General features: G+C 36.1%; 1 protein-coding gene across 2 annotated transcripts in view; it reads left to right on the top strand.

The window, feature by feature from the left end:
* Window positions 1–20881, top strand: part of GOLM2 (golgi membrane protein 2) — a 93006-nt gene that overhangs the window by 47635 nt on the left and 24490 nt on the right. For both annotated transcript variants that reach the window (XM_032481329.1, XM_032481328.1), the window contains exons 7-8: window positions 12972–13070; window positions 14130–14300. In XM_032481329.1, the coding sequence (XP_032337220.1) occupies window positions 12972–13070; window positions 14130–14300 (270 nt within the window). The remainder of the gene's footprint in view (window positions 1–12971; window positions 13071–14129; window positions 14301–20881) is intronic.

Genomic DNA, 20881 nt, shown 5'->3' with positions numbered 1-20881 from the left:
GTAACATAAGAATATATCATTGTTTCATATTTAATGTTCATGCTTCAGAATGATTACTATTTTAATGGGCAATTACTGGTCAGAGTTTCACAAACTTCACAGAACACTGCTGTAAGTAAACATTTATCAGGACTTTGAGAGCAAACTATGTAATCAGGAAGCTCAGTAAATTGGTTAGGGCTGATAGTTTTACTTTTTTTTTTTAACATTTTTTATTGATTTATAATCATTTTACAATGTGTCAAATTCCAGTGTTCAGCACAATTTTTCAGTCATTCATGGACATATACACACTCATTGTCACATTTTTTTCTCTGTGAGTTATCATAACATTTTGTGTATATTTCCCTGTGCGATACAGTGTAATCTTGTTTATCTATTCTACAATTTTGAAATCCCAGGCTATCCCTTCCCACCCTCCACCCCCCGGTAACCACAAGTCTGTATTCTCTGTCTGTGAGTCTATTTCTGTCCTGTATTTACACTTTGTTTTTGTTTGTTTGTTTTTGTTTTTGTTTTTTAGATTCCACATATGAGCGATCTCATATGGTATTTTTCTTTCTCTTTCTGGCTTACTTCACTTAGAATGACATTCTCCAGGAGCATCCATGTTGCTGCAAATGGCATTATGTTGTCGGTTTTTATGGCTGAGTAGTATTCCATTGTATAAATATACCACATCTTCTTTATCCAGTCACCTGTTGATGGACATTTAGGCTGTTTCCATGTTTTGGCTATTGTAAATAGTGCTGCTATGAACATTGGGGTGCAGGTGTCATCCTGAAGTAGATTTCCTTCTGGATACAAGCCCAGGAGTGGGATTCCTGGGTCATATGGTAAGTCTATTCCTAGTCTTTTGAGGAATCTCCACACTGTTTTCCATAGTGGCTGCACCAAACTGCATTCCCACCAGCAGTGTAGGTGGGTTCCCCTTTCTCCACAGCCTCTCCAGCATTTGTCATTTGTGGATTTTTGAATGACGGCCATTCTGACTGGTGTGAGGTGATACCTCATTGTAGTTTTGATTTGCATTTCTCTGATAATTAGTGATATTGAGCATTTTTTCATGTGCTTTTTGATCATTTGTATGTCTTCCTTGGAGAATTGCTTGTTTAGGTCTTCTGCCCATTTTTGGATTGGGTTGTTTATTTTTTTCTTATTGAGTCGTATGAGCTGCTTATATATTCTGGAGATCAAGCCTTTGTCGGTTTCACTTGCAAAAATTTTCTCCCATTCCATAGGTTTTCTTCTTGTTTTACTTCTGGTTTCCTTTGCTGTGCAGAAGCTTGTAAGTTTCATTAGGTCCCATTTGTTTATTCTTCCTTTTATTTCTTCTAGGAGAAAATTTTTGAGATGTATGTCAGATAGTGTTTTGCCTATGTTTTCCTCTAGGAGGTTTATTGTAACTTGTCTTATGTTTAAGTCTCTAATCCATTTTGAGTTGATTTTTGTATATGGTGTAAGGGAGTGTTCTAGCTTCATTGATTTACATGCTGCTGTCCAGTTTTCCCAACACCATTTGCTGAAGAGACTGTCTTTATTCCATTGTATATTCTTGCCTCCTTTGTCGAAGATGAGTTGACCAAAAGTTTGTGGGTTCATTTCTGGGCTCTCTATTCTGTTCCATTGGTCTGTATGTCTGTTTTGGTACCAATACCATGCTGTCTTGATGACTGTAGCTCTATAGTATTGTCTGAAGTCTGGGAGAGTTATTCCTCCAGCCTCTTTCTTTCTCTTCAGTAATGCTTTGGCAATTCTAGGTCTTTGATGGTTCCATATAAATTTTATTATGATTTGTTCTAGTTCTGTGAAATATGTCCTGGGTAATTGGATAGGGATTGCATTAAATCTGTAGATTGCCTTGGGCAGTGTGACCATTTTAACAATATTGATTCTTCCAATCCAAGAGCATGGAATATCTTTCCATTTTTTAAAGTCTTCTTTAATTTCCTTCATCAATGGTTTATAGTTTTCTGTGTATAATTCTTTCACCTCCTTGGTTAGATTTATTCCCAGATATTTTATTACTTTGGGTGCTATTTTAAAGGGGATTGTTTCTTTACTTTCTTCTTCTGTTGATTTATCGTTAGTGTAAAGAAATGCAACTGATTTTTGAACGTTAATTTTGTAACCTGCTACCTTGCTGAATTCTTCAATCAGCTCTAGTAGTTTTTGTGTGGACCTTTTAGGGTTTTCTATATATAGTAACATGTCATCAGCATATAATGACACTTTTACCTCTTCTTTTCCAATTTGGATCCCTTTTATTTCTTTCTCTTGCCTGACTGCTGTGGCTAGGACTTCTAGGACTATGTTGAATAGGAGTGGTGATAGTGGGCATCCTTGTCTTGTCCCAGATTTTAGTGGGAAGCTTTTGAGTTTTTCACCGTTGAGTACTATGCTGGCTGTAGGTTTGTCATATATAGCTTTTATTATGTTGAGATATGTTCCCTCTATACCCACTTTGGTGAGAGTTTTTATCATAAATGGGTGTTGAATTTTATCAAATGCTTTTTCTGCATCGATTGAGATGATCATGTGGTTTTTGTCCTTTCTCTTGTTGATGTGATGTATTACATTGATTGATTTGCGTATGTTGAACCAGCCTTGTGTCCCTGGGATGAACCCCACTTGGTCATGATGTATAATCTTTTTTATGTGTTGTTGGATTCTATTTGCTAAAATTTTGGTAAGGATTTTGGCATCTATGTTTATCAGTGATATTGGCCTATAATTCTCTTTTTTTGTAGTGTCTTTGCCTGGTTTTGGTATCAGGGTGATGGTGGCTTCATAGAATGAGTTTGGGAGTATTCCCTCCTTTTCAATTGTTTGGAAGAGTTTGAGAAGGACTGGTATGAGTTCTTCTTTGTATGTTTGGTAGAATTCCCCGGTGAAGCCGTCCGGTCCTGGACTTTTATTTGTAGGGAGGTTTTTAATTGCTATTTCTATTTCCTTTCTAGTGATTGGATTGTTCAAGTGTTCAGATTCTTCTTGATTTAGCCTTGGTGGACAGTATGTTTCCAGAAACTTGTCCATCTCCTCTAGGTTATCCAGTTTGGTTCCATATAGTTTTTCATAATATTCTCGTATGATATTCTGTATTTCTATTTTGTTTGTTGTAATTTCTCCATTTTCCTTTCTTATTTTGCTAATTTGTGTTCTCTGTTTTTTCTTCTTTGTGAGTTTGGCCAGAGGTTTGTCGATTTTATTTACTTTTTCAAAAAACCAGCTTTTGGTTTGGTTGATTTTTTCTATGGTCTTGTTAATCTCTATTGTATTTAGTTCCTCTCTGATCTTTATTATTTCCTTCCTTCTGCTGCTTTTTGGGGCTTTTTGTTCTTCTTTTTCTAATTCATTCAGGTGGTGGGTTAAATTGTTTATTTGAGATTGTTCTTCTTTTTTGAGGAAGGCCTGTATCGCTATAAACTTCCCTCTTAGCACTGCCTTTGCTGTGTCCCATAGGTTTTGAGTGGTTGTGCTTTCATTATCATTTGTCTCAAGGTATTTTTTAATTTCAGCTTTGATTTCCTCATTGATCCATTGTTTTTTCAATAACATATTGTTTAATCTCCATGCTTTCCTTTTTTTCTCCTTTGTTTCTCTGTTGTTGATTTCCAGTTTCATGGCATTGTGGTCAGTAAAGATGCTTGAGATAATTTCTATCTTCTTAAAATTGTTGAGGTTTCTTTTGTGCCCAAGTACATGATCGATCCTGGAAAATGTTCCATGTGCACTTGAAAAGAATGTATATCCTATTTTTGGGGGGTGTAATGCTCTGAAAATATCCACCAAATCTAGTTTTTCTATTGTAGTATTTAATTTCTCTGTTGCCTTGTTTATTTTCTGTCTGGAAGATCTGTCTAGTGATGTTAATACAGTGTTAAAATCTCCAACTATGATTGTATTCCCATCAATATCCCCCTTTATCTCTGTTAGTAATTCTTGTATGTACTTAGGTGCTCCTATATTGGGTGCATATATATTAACGAGTGTAATATCCTCATCTTGTATCACTCCTTTAATCATTATAAAATGTCCTTCTTTATCTTTCTTTATGGCCTTTGTTTTAAAGTCTATTTTGTCTGAGATCAGTACTGCAGCACCTGCTTTTTTGGCTTTTCCATTTGCATGGAATATCCTTTTCCATCCTTTCACTCTCAATCTATATGTTTCCTTCTCCCTAAAGTGGGTCTCTTGTATGCAGCATATTGAAGGTTCTTGCTTTATTATCCAGTCTGCCACTCTATGTCTTTTGACTGGAGCATTTAGTCCATTAACATTTACAGTAATTAATGATAGAGGTGTGTTTATTGCCATTTTGAACTTATCTTTGCAGTTGAATTGGTGTATCCTCTTTGTTCCTTTCTTCTTCCTTTTGTGGTTTGGTAATTTTCCTTTGTATTATCATGGATTTTATTTAATTTTTGTGACTCCTTTGTAAATTTTTGGCTTGTGGTTACCCTTTTTTGTAAATCTATTAACCCATTACTATAACTGTTTTTATTAAACTGATAGTACCATGATCTCAAACCCATCCTACTGTTAAAACAATTTAAAAAAGAAAGAAAAAAATATTCTATATTTCCCTGCCTCCCTCTCCCACTCTCAGTGATTTGTATGTCTTCTTTTATAATTTCATGTTTACTTTATTTGTAATTCATGAGTTATCACCTTTCCAGTTGTGTGTTTCTCATTTCTGTAGCATCCTGCTGCTTTTCTATTTAGAATAGCCCTTTTAATATTTCTTTTAGCATGGGTTTAGTGTTGCTAAACTCCTGCAGCTTTTTTTTGTCTGTGAAACTCTTTATTTATCCTTCTATCCTTAAGGATAGCCTTGCTGGATAAAGGATCCTAGGCTGCATCTTTTTTTCATTCAGGGCTTTGAATATATCTTGCCACTCCCTTCTGGCCTGTAGTGTTTGTGTAGAGAAATCAGCTGAGAGCCTTATGGGGGTTCCCTTGTAACTTACTCTTTGCTTTTCTCTTGCTGCCTTTAGAATCATTTCTTTATCCTTGACTCTGGCCATCTTGATTATGATATGTCTTAGTGTGGGTCTATTTGGGTTCTTCCTGTTTGGGACCCTCTGAGCTTCCTGTACTTGGATATCTGATTCCTTCTTTAAGTTTGGGAAGTTTTCAGTCATGATTTCTTCAAAAACCTTTTCAATCCCCTTTGATCTTTCTTCTTCTTCTGGGACCCCTATTATGCGAAGATTGGGACGCTTTATGTTATCCCATAGGTCCCTTATGCTATTTTCATTATTTTTTATTTGCTTATCTTGTAGTTCTTCTGAATGGGTGCTTTCTATTGCCCTGTCTTCTAGATCCCTAATTCGTTCCTCTGCATTATCTAGTCGGCTTTGCACAGCTATTAGATCATTCCTCATCTCTGTCAATGAGTTTACCCATTCTACTTGGCTCTTCTTTATAGCTTCAATTTCATTTTTTGACATATTTTATATGTCTAAACACCATCTCTTTTAATTCCTTCAGCAATTTGATCACTCCTTTTTTGAAATCTTGATCTAGTAGGCTATCGATGTCTATTTCGTTGATCTTTCTTTCAGGGGATTTCTCTTGTTCTTTTAATTGGGAAAGGTTTTTCTGCTTCTTCATCTTGCTCATACCTCTTTGGCACTGTGGTTTATGGAGTATCAGTTGTTTATTTTGGTCCTTAAGTATTTTATCTATCTAATGCCTATTTAGGAATAGAACTTAGGAAAAAAAGAAAAAAAAGTAAGAGAGAGAGAGAAAGAATTTTAAAAGAAGGGAGAAAGAGGGTTTGAAAACAGTGTATAATGAGTAATAGAAGAGCGAGTTGAAGCAGAGTATTAATCGGGTTGAGACGTCCTTCTAAAACCTTTACAAAAAAAGGGGGGGGAGATGAATAGATGTATTTGAAACCTGTGTCTAATCAATAACAGGACATCAAAACCCAAGAGAAATAGATATGAATTAAGAAGTAAAAATTAAGAGAGTAATAGAAAATAGAACAGGTAAAAACAGATTTAAAAAAAAAAAAGGTGGGGGGGTTTGTCGGTGTTCTTCTGGAGTCTGTGTGCTTTTAATGTGAAGTCTTTCTGTCTTCGTCCTGTTTTGGAAGCTCAGCTTGCTGTTTTCAGAGGCCCTCCGTTGGCACCCTCTTCTGTGCTGCTCCCAGCACCTGTCGGCAAGCCGATCGCGCCTCCTCTTAACACGGGGTCAGGTGCAGCTTTCCTCTGCTGTGGGCGGGCGGGTCGCTGCCCCTCCGGATGCCGCAGTCAGATGTTGCAGACTGGCCAGGTAGGAGGGCGGGTCGTGCCCCCTCCCAGCACCTCGGTCAGGGGCTGTGTTCCTGCCCGAAAGGCGGGGGGGGGCCGCTCTCCCTCTACCTGCGCCGTTGCCGGTAGCTCCGCTGCTCTGTGCGGCTGCGCGCTCCGCCCTGGTCGGCGCTCCGCGGGTGGGTTCGGGGAGACCGAGGGGCAGCCTTGTCCCTGCTCTGAGCCAAAACCCAGCTCCTTGTTTGTCTTTGTGGAGCAAGTTCTCTGAGGGACCAGGATGGAAGGATCCTGTCTGCCCCCGGCTGCAGGCCAGTCTCAGTCTGGCCTTTGAGGCTGCTAAGCCCTTTGGTGCGGATGCGGGTTTCACCCCCGCCCCCGCCTGGGTGCTCAGCGCCGGAGGATATGGCGGCTCTGCCTGAGCCCCGCCTCTCTTCCCCCGAAAACTTTCCGCGGGATTTCAGAGATGGGGGTGTGCACCCTTCCCCCGAGAGCACATCAACCTTGCTGTTTTATGGAGGGCCCAGGTTGTTCTGCCCTGTCCACCCACAGCCACGGCGCGCAGCCCCTTGCGTTCCCCCGGGCCTGCCTCCGTGCAGCCACTTCCGTCCTCCGCCCGGCTTGTGCAGCCTGGCCCTGCCCGCCGCTGCCGGCCCGCGTCTCAGGCTGGGTGTGGGGGGGACGCTCTGTGCCCGTTTAACTTGGTTCTGTCAGTCAAGGGCTGCTCTGTACAGATCCGAGCCTCGGAGGCTCCCCCTCCGTCCCGCTGGCCTCTCAGTTGGAGAGGGGAGACCCAGCGAGCGAGCGCCAGTCCTCCTTTGCCGCTCCCTCCCCGCGGGACCCATCCCGCGCTGCTTTGCCTTTTGTTCTTTCTTTTTTCCTTTTCTCCTACCAGATTTTTGGCATCTTTATCTTTTGAAGAGGGCGATGTTCTCTCAGAGTTCCGCAGGTGCTCTGGTTGGCTGAGTGGGTCTGTAGATGTGGGTCTTGGTGTATTTGTGGGAGAGGGTGACCTGCGAGCGTCCTTCTACTCCGCCATCTTCTCCGTCTTCATCGATAGTTTTACTTTTAAATGAATTTGTTTCCTCAGCCTGAATCTTGGATTCTTTTTTCATTCTAAGAATAAATACTTAACTTTAATGACTCTAAATACTTAGTAAATGTTGAACACCTGCTATTTGCTAGAATTCTACCATACTTCATTAGCAAATATTCTCACTTATCCCCAGATTGATCATGCAGGGCCAAATGGCATTATCCCTGTTTTTCAGGTGAAAACTGAGTCTTCAAGAAATTAGGCCCTAAACTTACACAGTTAATAAGTTATAGAGCCATGATTTGAGCCCTGGTCTAACTCCAGAGCCCATCCTTTTTGTTGTCTTTTATTCACTTGGCTCTGCAACAGAACCACCTTTGGAGCTTTTAATATATACAGATACCTAGGTACCGTCCCCATATTCATATGTCTGGGGTGGTATCTGTAACACTGAAGTGCTGCCAGATTTGAGCACCACGGCTCACTAGTGTTGTGTTCTGTCTCATTAGTCACAGACACTGGATTGTGAACCCCTGTAAGGCAGAAACTGGGAGTGTGAACATTTTTTAAGATTGCAGCCCTGCCACTGAAATAAGAAAATGAGAGTGAAAGGCAAGGATAGTTCTATTTTGGCTCTCAAAGTGCTGATAGAGATGTCCAGGAGGCTTAACCCTAAACTTCCTATCACTTTTTGTAAACATATCAGCCAGGTTCCTGAGAAATGACTACTTTGAATTTTTAAGTCAAGTGAGAGGTATGTCTCATCTCTCTGTCATGAGTTTCAGTTTCCTCATCTGTGAAAGGGGATATCTATCTCAGATAGATTTGAGAGTGACATGAAATTAGTGCCTGGTTCATACTAAATACTCAGAAAATGGGAGCTACTATTATTATAATTAGTACTGAGGCAATTAGTATTGCCTTCTTTGGAATTACCAGTTTAGTCCCAGCCCTCAGCACCCCAGCCCCATAACTACCTGTTCCTAATGATTTTTTACTCTTCGTTGTCTCTGATATGGCCCCTTCTCTCCTCTTTGACTTCGTTTCTACCACTTTCCCCTCACTCCTTTCTTTGCATTTCCTCAGATATGCTGTGCATGCTCCTGTCTCAAGGTAACTTTGTTTGTACTTGCTGGTCTCTGCCTGCATGTTCTTCCTCCACGTTTTATTCACACCTCTGCTCAAATATCTCTTCTTCAAAAATGACTCCCGTGACCGAACTACCTGAAATAGAATCTCCGACTACTATCACGCCTCCCTGTTTTACTTTATGCGTACTCTGACATTTATATTATATCCATACAGACTTTTTTATTTACTTTCTGTTACCTGTCCAGCAATAACTTGGTCTGTTTTGTCTACTGCTGAATCTCCAGCTTTTTAAAACAGTGCTTAACAGAGAGTAGACACAATAAATATTGTCAGATGATGAAATTTCCATGTTGATAGCTCTCTTTTAGAAAAAATACAAAACCCAGTATGATAGTGGTAAGATAAAATCTATGTGCTCTAGTGGCTTTGTATCCTGTATTTTGTCTTTATGGTAAGTAGGTTTTATCACTTATCTTTGGTACTTTTCCTTATTAGTAGCTGTATCAATGATATATATTTTAGCAGCCTAGTTATTAATGATATTATCTGATAGCAGCATGCTATTTTTTGTTGACCTCTGTATTTTCCCCTGGACCTCAGTGGTCCTCAATGGATAGGACCTGGGTAAAATATATCATAAAATATGTCATAACTTTAATATCATACATAATTCTTTTCAGTCTTTTCAGTGTCTATTTCTCCCCTACTTTTATTGTCTTCGTGCTCACATTTACTTAGTTTCTCTTAATTTGTTTAAGAAGTACTCATAGTCATTGACCCAGTGCTTAGTACTTCCCGGAGGATTTAATATCATGTAGTTACAAGAGTGCTCATCATAAAATTACTTATAATGATAAATTGAAAGCCATATGCGTGTTATAGGTAGGTTTATTAGTTCATCACATTTGTTCTGTCTGTAAAATCTGATATGTAGTCATTAAAAATGAAGATGTTGAGACATATTTATTGACATAAATATATCTATGATTTTTTAATGAAAAAAGCAGGTTACAAGGAAGCAAGCACAATGTAATCTCATTTTTGTGGAGGAAAAATTATTAGAGACTTGTGTGTGTAGTTTTTTTTAAAGTCTGAAGAACTCTATACAAAATTAGAGAGCAAGATTAGCACTCCTAGTTGTCTCCATGTCCACTAGTGTTTTCTAGATCTTCATTTGTTTTGGTACCACTAACTATAACTGTTAATTCTGGTCCCGGAAAGCCTCAATCTTGTGCTAGATATAAATAAATCACCTTTCCTCTTAGTTCAACAAAAAGAAGGCTAGAGGTAAACAAAAGTAAAGTAAAGTAAACGAAAAAGTCAAAGTATAGAAACCAAGGTGTTTACAGAACACACATTACTTTTTTCTAAGTAGTAAAAGTCTATCCACCAACCGGCTTAGCTGATGCAGGTTATGGGGCTCTAAAGTCCTTATGACAATTCTTTACCCAGATCTTTCTAGCCAAACCTATTAAATTGGAAGTTTTGATTCAGTAGTACCATTTAGGAATGTTGTAGAAGAAAATGGAATGGCATAGAAAAATATGTATAAAATATTAAATAAAAAATCAATTTATAAGATAGTATATATGATGAGATCCTAATTTTGTTTAAGGTATATGGTATAATGTACAGAAGAAAAGCAAAACAGATAATCGAATTAGTAGCAGTGGTTATCTTTAACTGGTGGAATTACAATTACAGCTCATTTAAAATTTCTCTGTGCTTTTCTATTTTTCTCAATTTTTATAGAAATGTATTAATTCATGTTAAGCTTATAAGGTCCCATATTACCACAGTTGTATCCTCTTATTCCTTATCCCCGGATTCAGCCAACTGCAGATTGTGTTCTATGTGTACACCCTGTAGTTGTTTGAATCCTTAGATGCAGAGCCCTGGATAAGGAGGGCTGACTAAGGGACTTGAGCATGGGGCTGGGGGTGGGGATGTTCTGGAACCAGTCCCCAGGAATGCTGAGGGGTAACTGTACAGTTTCTTTGACAGACATACCATGTCTTATTGCATTTAGCTTTATTACACTTCACAAATCATGCATTGTTTACAGATTGAAGGTTTGTGGCAACCCTGTGTCAAGCAAATCTACCAGTGCCATTTTCCCTACAGCATTTGCTCACTGCAAGTCTCTGTTTCACATTTTGGTAATTCTTGAGATATTTCAAACCCTCCATCAGCAAAAAGATTATGACTTGCTAAAGGCTCAGATGATGGTTAACATTTTTTAGCAATGAAGTATTCTTAAATTAAGGTATGTACATTGGTTTTTTTAGACATAATACTACTGTACACTTAACAGACTCCTGTATAGTGTAAGCAACTTTTATATACACTGGGTAACCAAAAAAATTCATGTGACTCGCTTTCTTGTGATATTCACTTTATTACAATGGTCTGGTACCAAACCTACAATATCGAGAGGTATACCTGTATATCAGTTCTAAACTCTTCTGACAGACTCACAGACATAGAAAACAAACTTATGGTTACCAGAGGGTGGAGGGTGGAGGGATAAATTGGGAGTTCAGAATTTGCAGATACTAACTAGTATATATAAAATAGATAAACAATTAGGTTCTACTATATAGCACAGGGAACTATATTCAATATCTTGCAATAACCTATAATGAAAAAGAATATGAGAAGGAATATAGATATTCATATATACGTATATATATATGAAACACTGTTGTACAGAAATTAACACAACATTGTAAACTGACTATACTTCAATAAAAAATTAATTAAACTCTTCTGGATGTTTCATAAAGGCTCTGTTTAATCCAATTTTCTTCTACCTATCTAAATTTACATAGTTCTACCTCTAAATAGTCACCTTGTTCTTGAGCAGGAGGGATTATTATATAAAACTAATAACATGTATGCTCACTTCTTGTTTAGTAGTGGAGGTCCCCTCTCTTGTCTTCTGGTTTATACAGTCAGTGCTGGAGCCAGCTAGGGTTCAACAGTGATCAACAAATTTGTAGCTATGACTTACTTCTCTTTCCAGTATATCTACCAGAGATGCTTAATGTCCTCAGAGTCTGTTAGTAAATTAAAATTGTATTGTAAAACCTGGCAAAGTTCTGCTCTTTCTAAGATGTTAGCTGATTGTTGTTACTTAGCTGTCTTATGTGCAGAGGTGGTTGTTGGGCATCGTAATGGCAATAGGAACAAGGAAATGGGAACACAAACCTCAATTTTCTGTAATTTTTTTAAAATTGAAGTATAGTCAGTTTACAGTGTGTCAGTTTCTGGTGTACAGCATAATGTTTCAAACTTTCTGTAAATTTGAGTAGATTTCTTTCTTAGAGTGAATTTTAAACTTCTTGGGTCCTTAAGTTTAGAAATTTATGTAATAATAAATGAAATAATGACTGAGATAAATTTTGAAGATTATAAAAATAGCCCAGGTATACTAGTTATGATTGACAAGGCTATAATGTATTAACAGCCCCCAAGTTGTAGTTGCTTATAACAGTAAAGGCTCATTTATTGTTCATGTTACACTCTTAAGCAGGTTGGATGACTGTCTTCACAGCTCTCCTCCGAGCAATATCCCCTTCTACTATTTGATGTCACCATCTTCATATGTAGCCTTCTAAGTTGTGGCAGAAGGGAAGAGAAGTTGTAGGTGATTTGCACAGAAGATTTATTGGCCTACTTGGAGGTGGCATGTGGCATGTTCAGTTTCATTTACATCCTCATGGTCAGAACCCAGTTTTATGACCCCTAACTGTAAGGAAAGCTGATCTTCTTATGTACCCAGGAAAAATATGATGAATTAGGGTCACATAGCATTGTGTCTGCCACACCAACATTTTAAAAGAATAAAATGTGCCAACTAACCGTGTCTTGTATATGGTTCTTTATTTTTTTCTCTTTGTCTGTTCCCCCTCTCTCTAGTTTCCGTCTTTGTTCTCTGCCTTTCTGTCAAATTAAGCTGCCCAAGGTTGTAATGTAGTTAGTGGAGTGAGTAAAAAATGATCTCTTTCCCTGTTGCCTTCATTTCTTAAGGGAGAAGAAAATCCCAACTCTAAGTATGTACGTCTTTGCTAGTAAAGCCCTTTGTACAAAACTTAAAATTTCCCTCAAAAATAAAATCTCAGCTTGTTGCATCAGTCATATTTAGTTTATATTTAAAATCTGATCAACTTAGAGTAGCATATTCTCATTACTTTACCTAGTTTATAAATGTCAATTTCTATTTATCCTATCTGTATGAAAGGTCTCACTGTATCTGAAGAGATTCATTTATTTATTCATTCATCAAATTTTAGTTGAGCTCCTGTTATATGCCAGGCTCTATTCTAGGTGTTGGGGACATAGTGGTGAATAAGACAGCGTTCCTGTCTTGTGTTCTGGTCGAATTTATTGATCACCAAAATCTGTGATGGATGGTACAGTGTATCAATTAGTAATGATAAATAATTAGTTAATATATCAACTATAAGAATTACAAAATTAGAATAAGCATCATAGGATTAGTGCAGTGTTTATAAATTCATGGTGGTTGGTTTTTAGAAATCATAATATCACTGGGAATAATATGGATCTCTTTTTTCTTTTAGCTTTAAAGAAACCCGTTGTTTCCTTTTCTCAATATGAAAGCCATCAAGCAATCTCCCATCTTCCAACTGGACAACCTCTCTCCCCAAATATGGTTCCAGGTATGAAGTCTCATTCTTAAAATTCCATTTGGAAATCAGCTTCCTAGGAGAGGAGGTTATAGCTCAGTGGTAGAGTGCCTGCTTAGCATGCATAAGGCCCTGGGTTCAGTCCCCAGTACCTCCATTAATAAATAAACAAACCTAATTACCTTCCTCTCAAAAAAAATTTTTTAATTAAAAAAAACTTAAAAGATACATAGTGAATAAAATATGTCATTTAGCAGCACAGTGAAGTAGCATTCATTCTTCTAGTTAATGTTATATATTATCAAGGGACAGATAAAAGCTCAGGGAGAAATAATCATTTAAAAATGCATTTTGTCTAATGGATTATTAAGAGCAGAAGAATTATTTTTTCTTCCACTCTGGACTACATTCTCTTTCATCACTGTCAGTATATATATATTTATCTTCTCCAAACTGTGTTCAAATTTATCTCACAGAGGCCTTCTGTAAATTAAGAGATCGACCTGTATTAAACTCCCTACTCTACTTACTGTTTGTTTTCTACTGAATACCTACTCAATTTTACAGAAATGTTCTCCTAAAATGAGAATTGATATGATTAAAATTAATTATAATAAGGATCTAAATCAAGACTTTGATGAAGGAAAAAAGGAGATGAGGGGAAGAAATGTTATATCCAGGAGATACTAATAAGAAAGAATTAAGACTTAACACTTGCGAGTCACTATGTAGATGAAAATGACTTTGAGATTAAAAATTCTAAAGGCCTTATTGGATTTTGGAGATTTCTGACAACAATATAGAATTTGGAGGGAGGTAAAGATACAGGTATCATTACCATTTTAATCTTTGAGTTTCTACTATATATCCGATTGGTGAGTAGGTACCAAAAATATTCACCTGGGAATGATTAGTAAACATCACACAACTAAAATCATATTGGTTATGAGATTTGATTAAAGAAATAAAATTAAGCTTTAAACAAAAGCTGCCTGACTACCCAGTATCAGATAAGTGTGTCTTACCTTTTCTAAAGTAGGTCTTATGAAATTCTTCTGTAAAATATGACCCTAATTTGATGTTTTTATATAGATTCTCATGTAAACCACAACGGAAACCCCAGAACTTCAAAACAGAACCCTTCCAATCCTCTTCAGCGTTTAATTCCAGGCCCTAACTTGGAGAATGAACCCAGAATTCAAGCAGAGATTCTAAAGCAGGCTGCCAAGGATAGAGCTGGTGATTTCCATAAATTGAAGCAAAGTAAGAATCAGTTGATGAATATTATGCTGAAAAGATTTCTTTAAATATAATGTTTGTTTTCAAGGCTTAATTAAGGTGTTCATTATTATAATCGCTAAGGAATTTCTAGTAAAGTTATATGCATAAAAAGAGAAAGTATGATGGGGATAAAATTGAAAAGAAAAGCAGGTTTTAAATAGAGATATTTTAAAGAAGACTTTAAAAAGCTTCTCTTATTCTCCAATGTTAAATAATAAATTTCAGGTGAGTTGATTTTTTAAAATGCTGTTAGTTCCTATGAATGTAAAAATTTTTTGAGAAGGGAGAAAAGATATATTTTGTTAGGCTAATAAATGAAAACTTTGATTAGTAGAGAAGGAAAGATACAGAGTTTTTGAAAAATGGATTCTGGAAGAACTACAGATCTAGGGACACTGCCATAGTGGAAGGCTCAGTGCTGTTTCCTTTCACACTGTTTCCTCCAATTACAATTTGCTTCATTTGGGTGTTAGGAGGGAAATGAAAGAAATTGAACGAATTCATAGTACTATGTAATAAAGTATGACTGCTTCATTGTTTCAGAGGTATTGATTTTGATAAATGGACAGTATCTGTTAATGTGCATAATCTCCATTTAGCAGATTTTCAGGAAGTAGAAGAAAAAATTCTGATAGAGAGAATTGGGGGCAAGACAGTGTCTCTTAGGTCAGCTCTTTTAAACTGTACTTTTCACTGCTTCTGCTTTTTAAGGCTTCTTCCCTTCAACTTCTGTACAGACAGAGTATCTAAAAGCTCCAGTTTGCTTTTGTTTGCTTTTTATGCCTTCTATGGCAACAACCGTTGAGAGCAATGTTTAGGCAGTTATATGTACACAGGTGGTTGTACAGTGAGAACTGCACAGTGTTAACATTTTAAAATCTATTCAAGATATTTTTATTGGTCTATGACAGTTATTCATATTTCTGCATCCATATGAATATATAGTTTGTGTATATTTAATTGACTTTCCTTCCTTGATATTTTTAAGCCTATTTGTGTATCTTGACTGAAGTATTATAGGAAAAATGTTTTTATTTACAAGAATATATCTAACATTTTAATTACAGGGAAAAAAATATTCCTTCATATCTTATTGGGGGATTGCCCTCAAAATTTTTATCTCAACAAAAAGAGGTTGATTATCTTAATTTGATTACTTAAGAGTTTCTTCTACTTATGGTTTATTCTATAAAAATTTTTTATTGTTGCCTTAGTTCTTTTTTTTTTTTTTTTAATGATCTTTGGGTAAAGAATGTGATTGGAAAATGATTGCCAGGAAATTATTACTATATATTTATTTTTAAAGGAGCCTAATGAGTTTTAGAATCTTACTCCAAATTCTTTTCAATGTGTATGTATATATATATAGTTGAAACCAATGTAAGCAATATTTTGTGATTTACTTTGACATTATTTCTCATATACATTTTAACCTATTAAATAATTACATGTTTGTCATTTTTAAAAATACATATACACATACACACATAAAGACATATATATATTCCATTGTGTTTAGGCAATAACAATAGTTCATTTAGCTCTACTCTTTAACTGATTATTTATATTGTTTTGTATTTTCTCATGTTAGCCGTCATTACTATGAATAACTTGTTTTCAAATTTCCTGCTTCTCCTAATTTGGGTGTTCCTTTAAAAGTAATACCCTAACTGAATTTCTAGGTCTAAGTAATTGACTAACTTTATATCTCCCAGTACATATTGTCAGATTGTTCCTTAGAACAGTTTCACAGTGTAACTAGAGATGTTTAAATTTATTTATTTCCCTATGGCCCTGGCCACATTTGCTTTTTAACTCTTTTATAAGGCATTTAGAATCTAATGATTCCTTAAGAGTATTTTAATAAGCTTTTACTTTCTGGTGGCCTATTTTTATGAAGAGGAATTTTACTATAATTATATCTTGGTATATAATGTAATGTATGCAATCTATGCATCAATTTTGACCACTGAGCCTGATAACTTTAGAGATTGATCCTATATCTTTGTGTCAAATCTGTATAAATAATTCAGATACCAACATTTTATAAATTACCTTTACCACAGTTTTCCTCTTCTATTGCCTTTTGTGATATGAGACTTTATTATGCAAAAGTTTTTTTAATTAAAAATAATTTTTAAATTATGGTAAAATACATATAAAATTCACCAAAGTGCACAGTTCAGTGGTGTTTAATACGTTCATAATGTTGTGCAATTATTACAACTATCCCAGAACATTTTCATCACCCCAAAAGGAAACCCTGTACCCATTAAACAATCACTCCCCATTTTCTCCTACCTACAGTCCCTGGCAATGACTAATCTGCTCTCTGACTCTATGGATTCAACTATTCTGGATATTTCATATATATGGAATCATACAATATGTCACCTTTTGTGTTTGACTTCTTTTACTTTGCAACAAGATTCAGCCTTGTTTATTCCTTTTATGGTTGGATAAATAAATTTTGTTTATCTGTTCATCTGTAGACAGACAGTTGGATTGTTTCCACTTTGGGCTATTGTGAATAGTGCCGCTATGAACATTCATTCACAAGCTTTTGTTGAACACCTATTTCCAATTCTTCAAGTATATTCCGAGATGTAGAATTGCTGGGTCATATGGTAGTTGCATGTTTAGCTTTATAAGGACCTGCCAAACTGTTTTCCACAGCAGCCGCGCCATTTTACAATTCCATCAGCAATGCATGAAAGTTCCAGTTTCTCCACATCCTTGTCAATACAGTTTTTTCCATTGTTGTTGTTTTCACTGTTGCCATCCTAGGGGCTATAAAAGTGTGTCTCTTTGTGATTTTCATTTTCATTTCCCTAGTGACTAATGATATTGAGCATCTTTTTATGTACTTGTTGGTCATTTCTGTATCCTTCTTGGAGAAATGTCTATTCAAGTCCTTTGCTCATTTTAAAATTGAGTTGTTCATCTTTGTTGTTAAGTTTTAAGTGTTATTTATACATTCTGAATACTGGACCCTCATCAGATATATGAATTAAAAATATTTTTGCCCATTCTGTGGGTTATCTTTTCACTCCCTTATAATGTCCTATGATGAACGAAGTTTTAATTTTGGAAGTCCAATTTGTCTATTTTTCTTTTGTTGTTCATGTTTTTGGTGTAATATTTAAGAAACCTTTCCCAAATTGAAGGTCATGAAGATTTCTCTCTGTTTTTTTCTAAGACCTTTATAGTTATAGCTCTTTTTTTAAAATGAGGTATAACTGACATACAATATTATATTAGTTTCAGGTGTGCAACATAATGATTTGAGTGTATACACTGTGAAATGGTCAGCACAATAATAATTTTCTATATGTAGGGTTTTTAAAATCTGTTTTAAGTTAATATTTGTAAATGGTGCGAGGTAAGGATCCAACTGTATTCTATATAGAGGTACTCAGTTGCCACAACACTGTTTATTGAGGAAACCTTCTTTCCCCATTGAAGTCTTGCCATTCTTGTCAAAAATCAATTGACCTCAGATGTATAGATTTATTCTGGTCTCTCAGTTCTATTTCATTGAGACCAGATGCCAGAATCATGTTGTCTTGATTACTATAACTTTGTAGTAAACTTTGAATTTGGGAAGTATGAATTTTTTTTTAAGGTAATGTTGGCTATTTGGGATCTCTTACAATTCCATGTGAATTTTAGAATCTCCCTGTCTATTTCTACTAAAAAGACAGTTGGGATCTTGATAGGAATAGCATTGAATATATAGATTGCTTTGGGGGAGTATTGTTGTCTGAACAATATTAGGTCTTTCAATCCATGAAAACAGAATGTCTTTCCATTTATTTAGGGTATCTTTAATTTTTCTCAACAGTTTCTTATTGTTTTCAGTGTACAAGTCTTATGCCTGCTTGGTTAAATTTATTCCTAAGCATTTTATTCTTTTTGATCAAATTGTTACTGTAAATCAAATTGTTCTCTTAATTTTCTTTTCAGATTGTTAATTGCTAGTACATAGAATATGACTGATTTTTTTCCCCTTGGCTTTGGGGTTTTTTTTCAATGCAAATTTCTAAGCATATGCTAATATTTGATTTCATCTTAAAGATTTAAGTGGCATTTTATCTTCACTCTTTTAGAAATAATAGATACGCATCAGTGTTTTGTATATATTATAAAAATATACCTATGTATATTATATGTGTATATATATAAAAAGTCAATATTTTGAACATGGTTCAAAAATTTTATGTGTTGTTTTACATCAACTACAGTTTTTTTTTTCTTTTTACCCTTTGACCCCTCTTCACCCATTTCTCCCATGCCCCCACCCCCCACCTCTGGCAAGCACCAATCAATTCTCTATACCTATAACCTTGGTTTTTGTTTGTTTGTTTTACTTTTTTTTTTGATTCCACATATGGTTCTGACTTGGCAAAATGCCATCAAGATTCAACTATGTTGTTGCAAATGGCAAAATTTAATTCTTTTTATGGGTAAATAATATTCCATTGTGTATATGTATATATATATTTATATCTATCTATACACACACACACACATATATGTATATCTTTATATCTATCTGTATACACATTTGCATATACATATCACACTTCCTTTATCCATTCATCTACCAGTGGGCACTTAGGTTATTTCCAAATCTTGTTTATTGTAAATAATGCTGCAATGAGCATGGGGGTGCATGTATCTTTTCAAGTTAGTGTTTTCATTTTCTTCAGATAAATACCTAAAATGGAATTGCTAGATCATATGGTAATTTTATTTTTAATTTTTTTGAGGAACCTCCATATAGTTTTCCATAGTTGTTGCACCAATTTACATTCCTACCAAGAGTGTACAAGGGTTCCTTTTTCTCTGCATTTCTCCAAATATGACTGATTTTTGTCTGATAATCTTGTGTCTTGTAACTTAGCTGAATTTAACACAACAAGTTCTTGACTCCTATTACAACCTTCATTTCTTTTGCAGAAAATCATCTGTTCTTTATCTGGGCATAAATATAATACTCAGTTTTCATTTGTTTTTACCACCAATGGATTATTTGACCTCTTTGGAATTTACAATGATACAAATTTACTTTTCTCTACCTTGACATTTGTCCCAAGATTATTATTTATTTTTCCTTTGTGATATTTACTTCTGATTTACTACATACACATTTACACACACATTAAATTATTTCACTATTTTTAATCTATCTCTAGAATATCCATTTTTTCAAATTCTCATCTTTACCCCTAGCATAAGGTAATGATTCTAATACCAATACCAATGTGTATGGGTTTTTCCCATGCCATCAAGCAATTCTCTAACACCAGCTGGGTATTCTGTAGTTTAACTCAATTCTGACATGGTTTACCTGGAGATAGTCTCAGATCTCACAGTTTAAGGGCTTAGTCCTATATGACTGTCCCCCTCCTCCACTTAAGATGCCAATTACAAGTCCAAGTTGTTGCCTGTGCTTCTGACTAACTGGCTGAAGATCTGAGGTTCCAAGAACTCTCCCTCCTTGGATGTGATTAATTTGCTAGAGCAGCTCACAGAACTCAGAAACATTTGACTTACTAGATTACCAGCTTATTATAAAAAATATAACTCAGGAGCAGGCAGATGGAAGAGAAGCATGACACAAAGTATGGAGAGACAGCATGGATCTTTCCATGCTTGCTACAAGCATGCCAGTCTCCCCAAATCTCCATAGGTTTCTATGGAGGCTTCATTACATTGGCATGATTGATTAAATTCTTGGTCATTGGTGACTGATTTAACCTCCGGCTCATCTCCCCTCCTTGGAGGTCAGGGAGGTGGGAGTCAAAGTTCCAAACCTCTAATTATATGGTTGATTGTCCTAGAAACCAGCCCCTAACCTTGAGTGCATTCTAAAAGTAACCTCATTAATAGAACCAAAGACATCTTTATGGCTCTCATTACTTAGGAAATTCCAAGAGTTCTGGATCTCTCTGCCAGAAAGAGGAAGACCAAATATATTTTTCTTATTATAAATCACTATATTGTTGTTGAACCCAAGTTTGTTTGCCCAACACACACATCAGAGTTTAGAGCAGACAAAGGTTTATTGCAAGGGCCAAGCAAGGAGAATGGGCAGCTTGTGCTCAAAAAGCCTGAACTCTCCACTCATTTTCAAGAGAATTTTTATAGGCAAAATTGGGGGGAAGGGCTGCAGGGTGTGTGACCTTCCTCTGATTGGTTGGAGGTGAGATAACAGGGTGGTGTTCCAGGAATTTCACTCATCAGCCTTCTGGTTCCAACCAGTCTGGGCTCCACACTAGTATTCAGCCTGAAGTTACCATCGCCCACCTGGGTGGAGACCTTAGTTCCTGTAGAAGAACTCAGCGATTTGTATCAGATTGTTATGTATATCCCTTGAAGAGGAACCAGGACCCTGCTTCATCACCGCACCATTGTTTCCTGACTGCCTTTCCTTTTTTCCTGCATTCCCTCACTCTCCTAATTAGTACCTGTTTGAATTTGCCCTTTGGAACTCAAAGAAGGTCTAGGAGGCTGAAAGCCTTTTTCTTACAAATAAGAAATGGAGAAAATGATTATAA

The sequence above is a fragment of the Camelus ferus genome, chromosome 6 (assembly GCF_009834535.1).
Source record: "Camelus ferus isolate YT-003-E chromosome 6, BCGSAC_Cfer_1.0, whole genome shotgun sequence".
NCBI lineage: Eukaryota > Metazoa > Chordata > Mammalia > Artiodactyla > Camelidae > Camelus > Camelus ferus.
The sequence above is the reverse complement of the archived record's forward strand: the minus strand, read 5'-3'. Positions and strand labels throughout refer to the sequence as shown.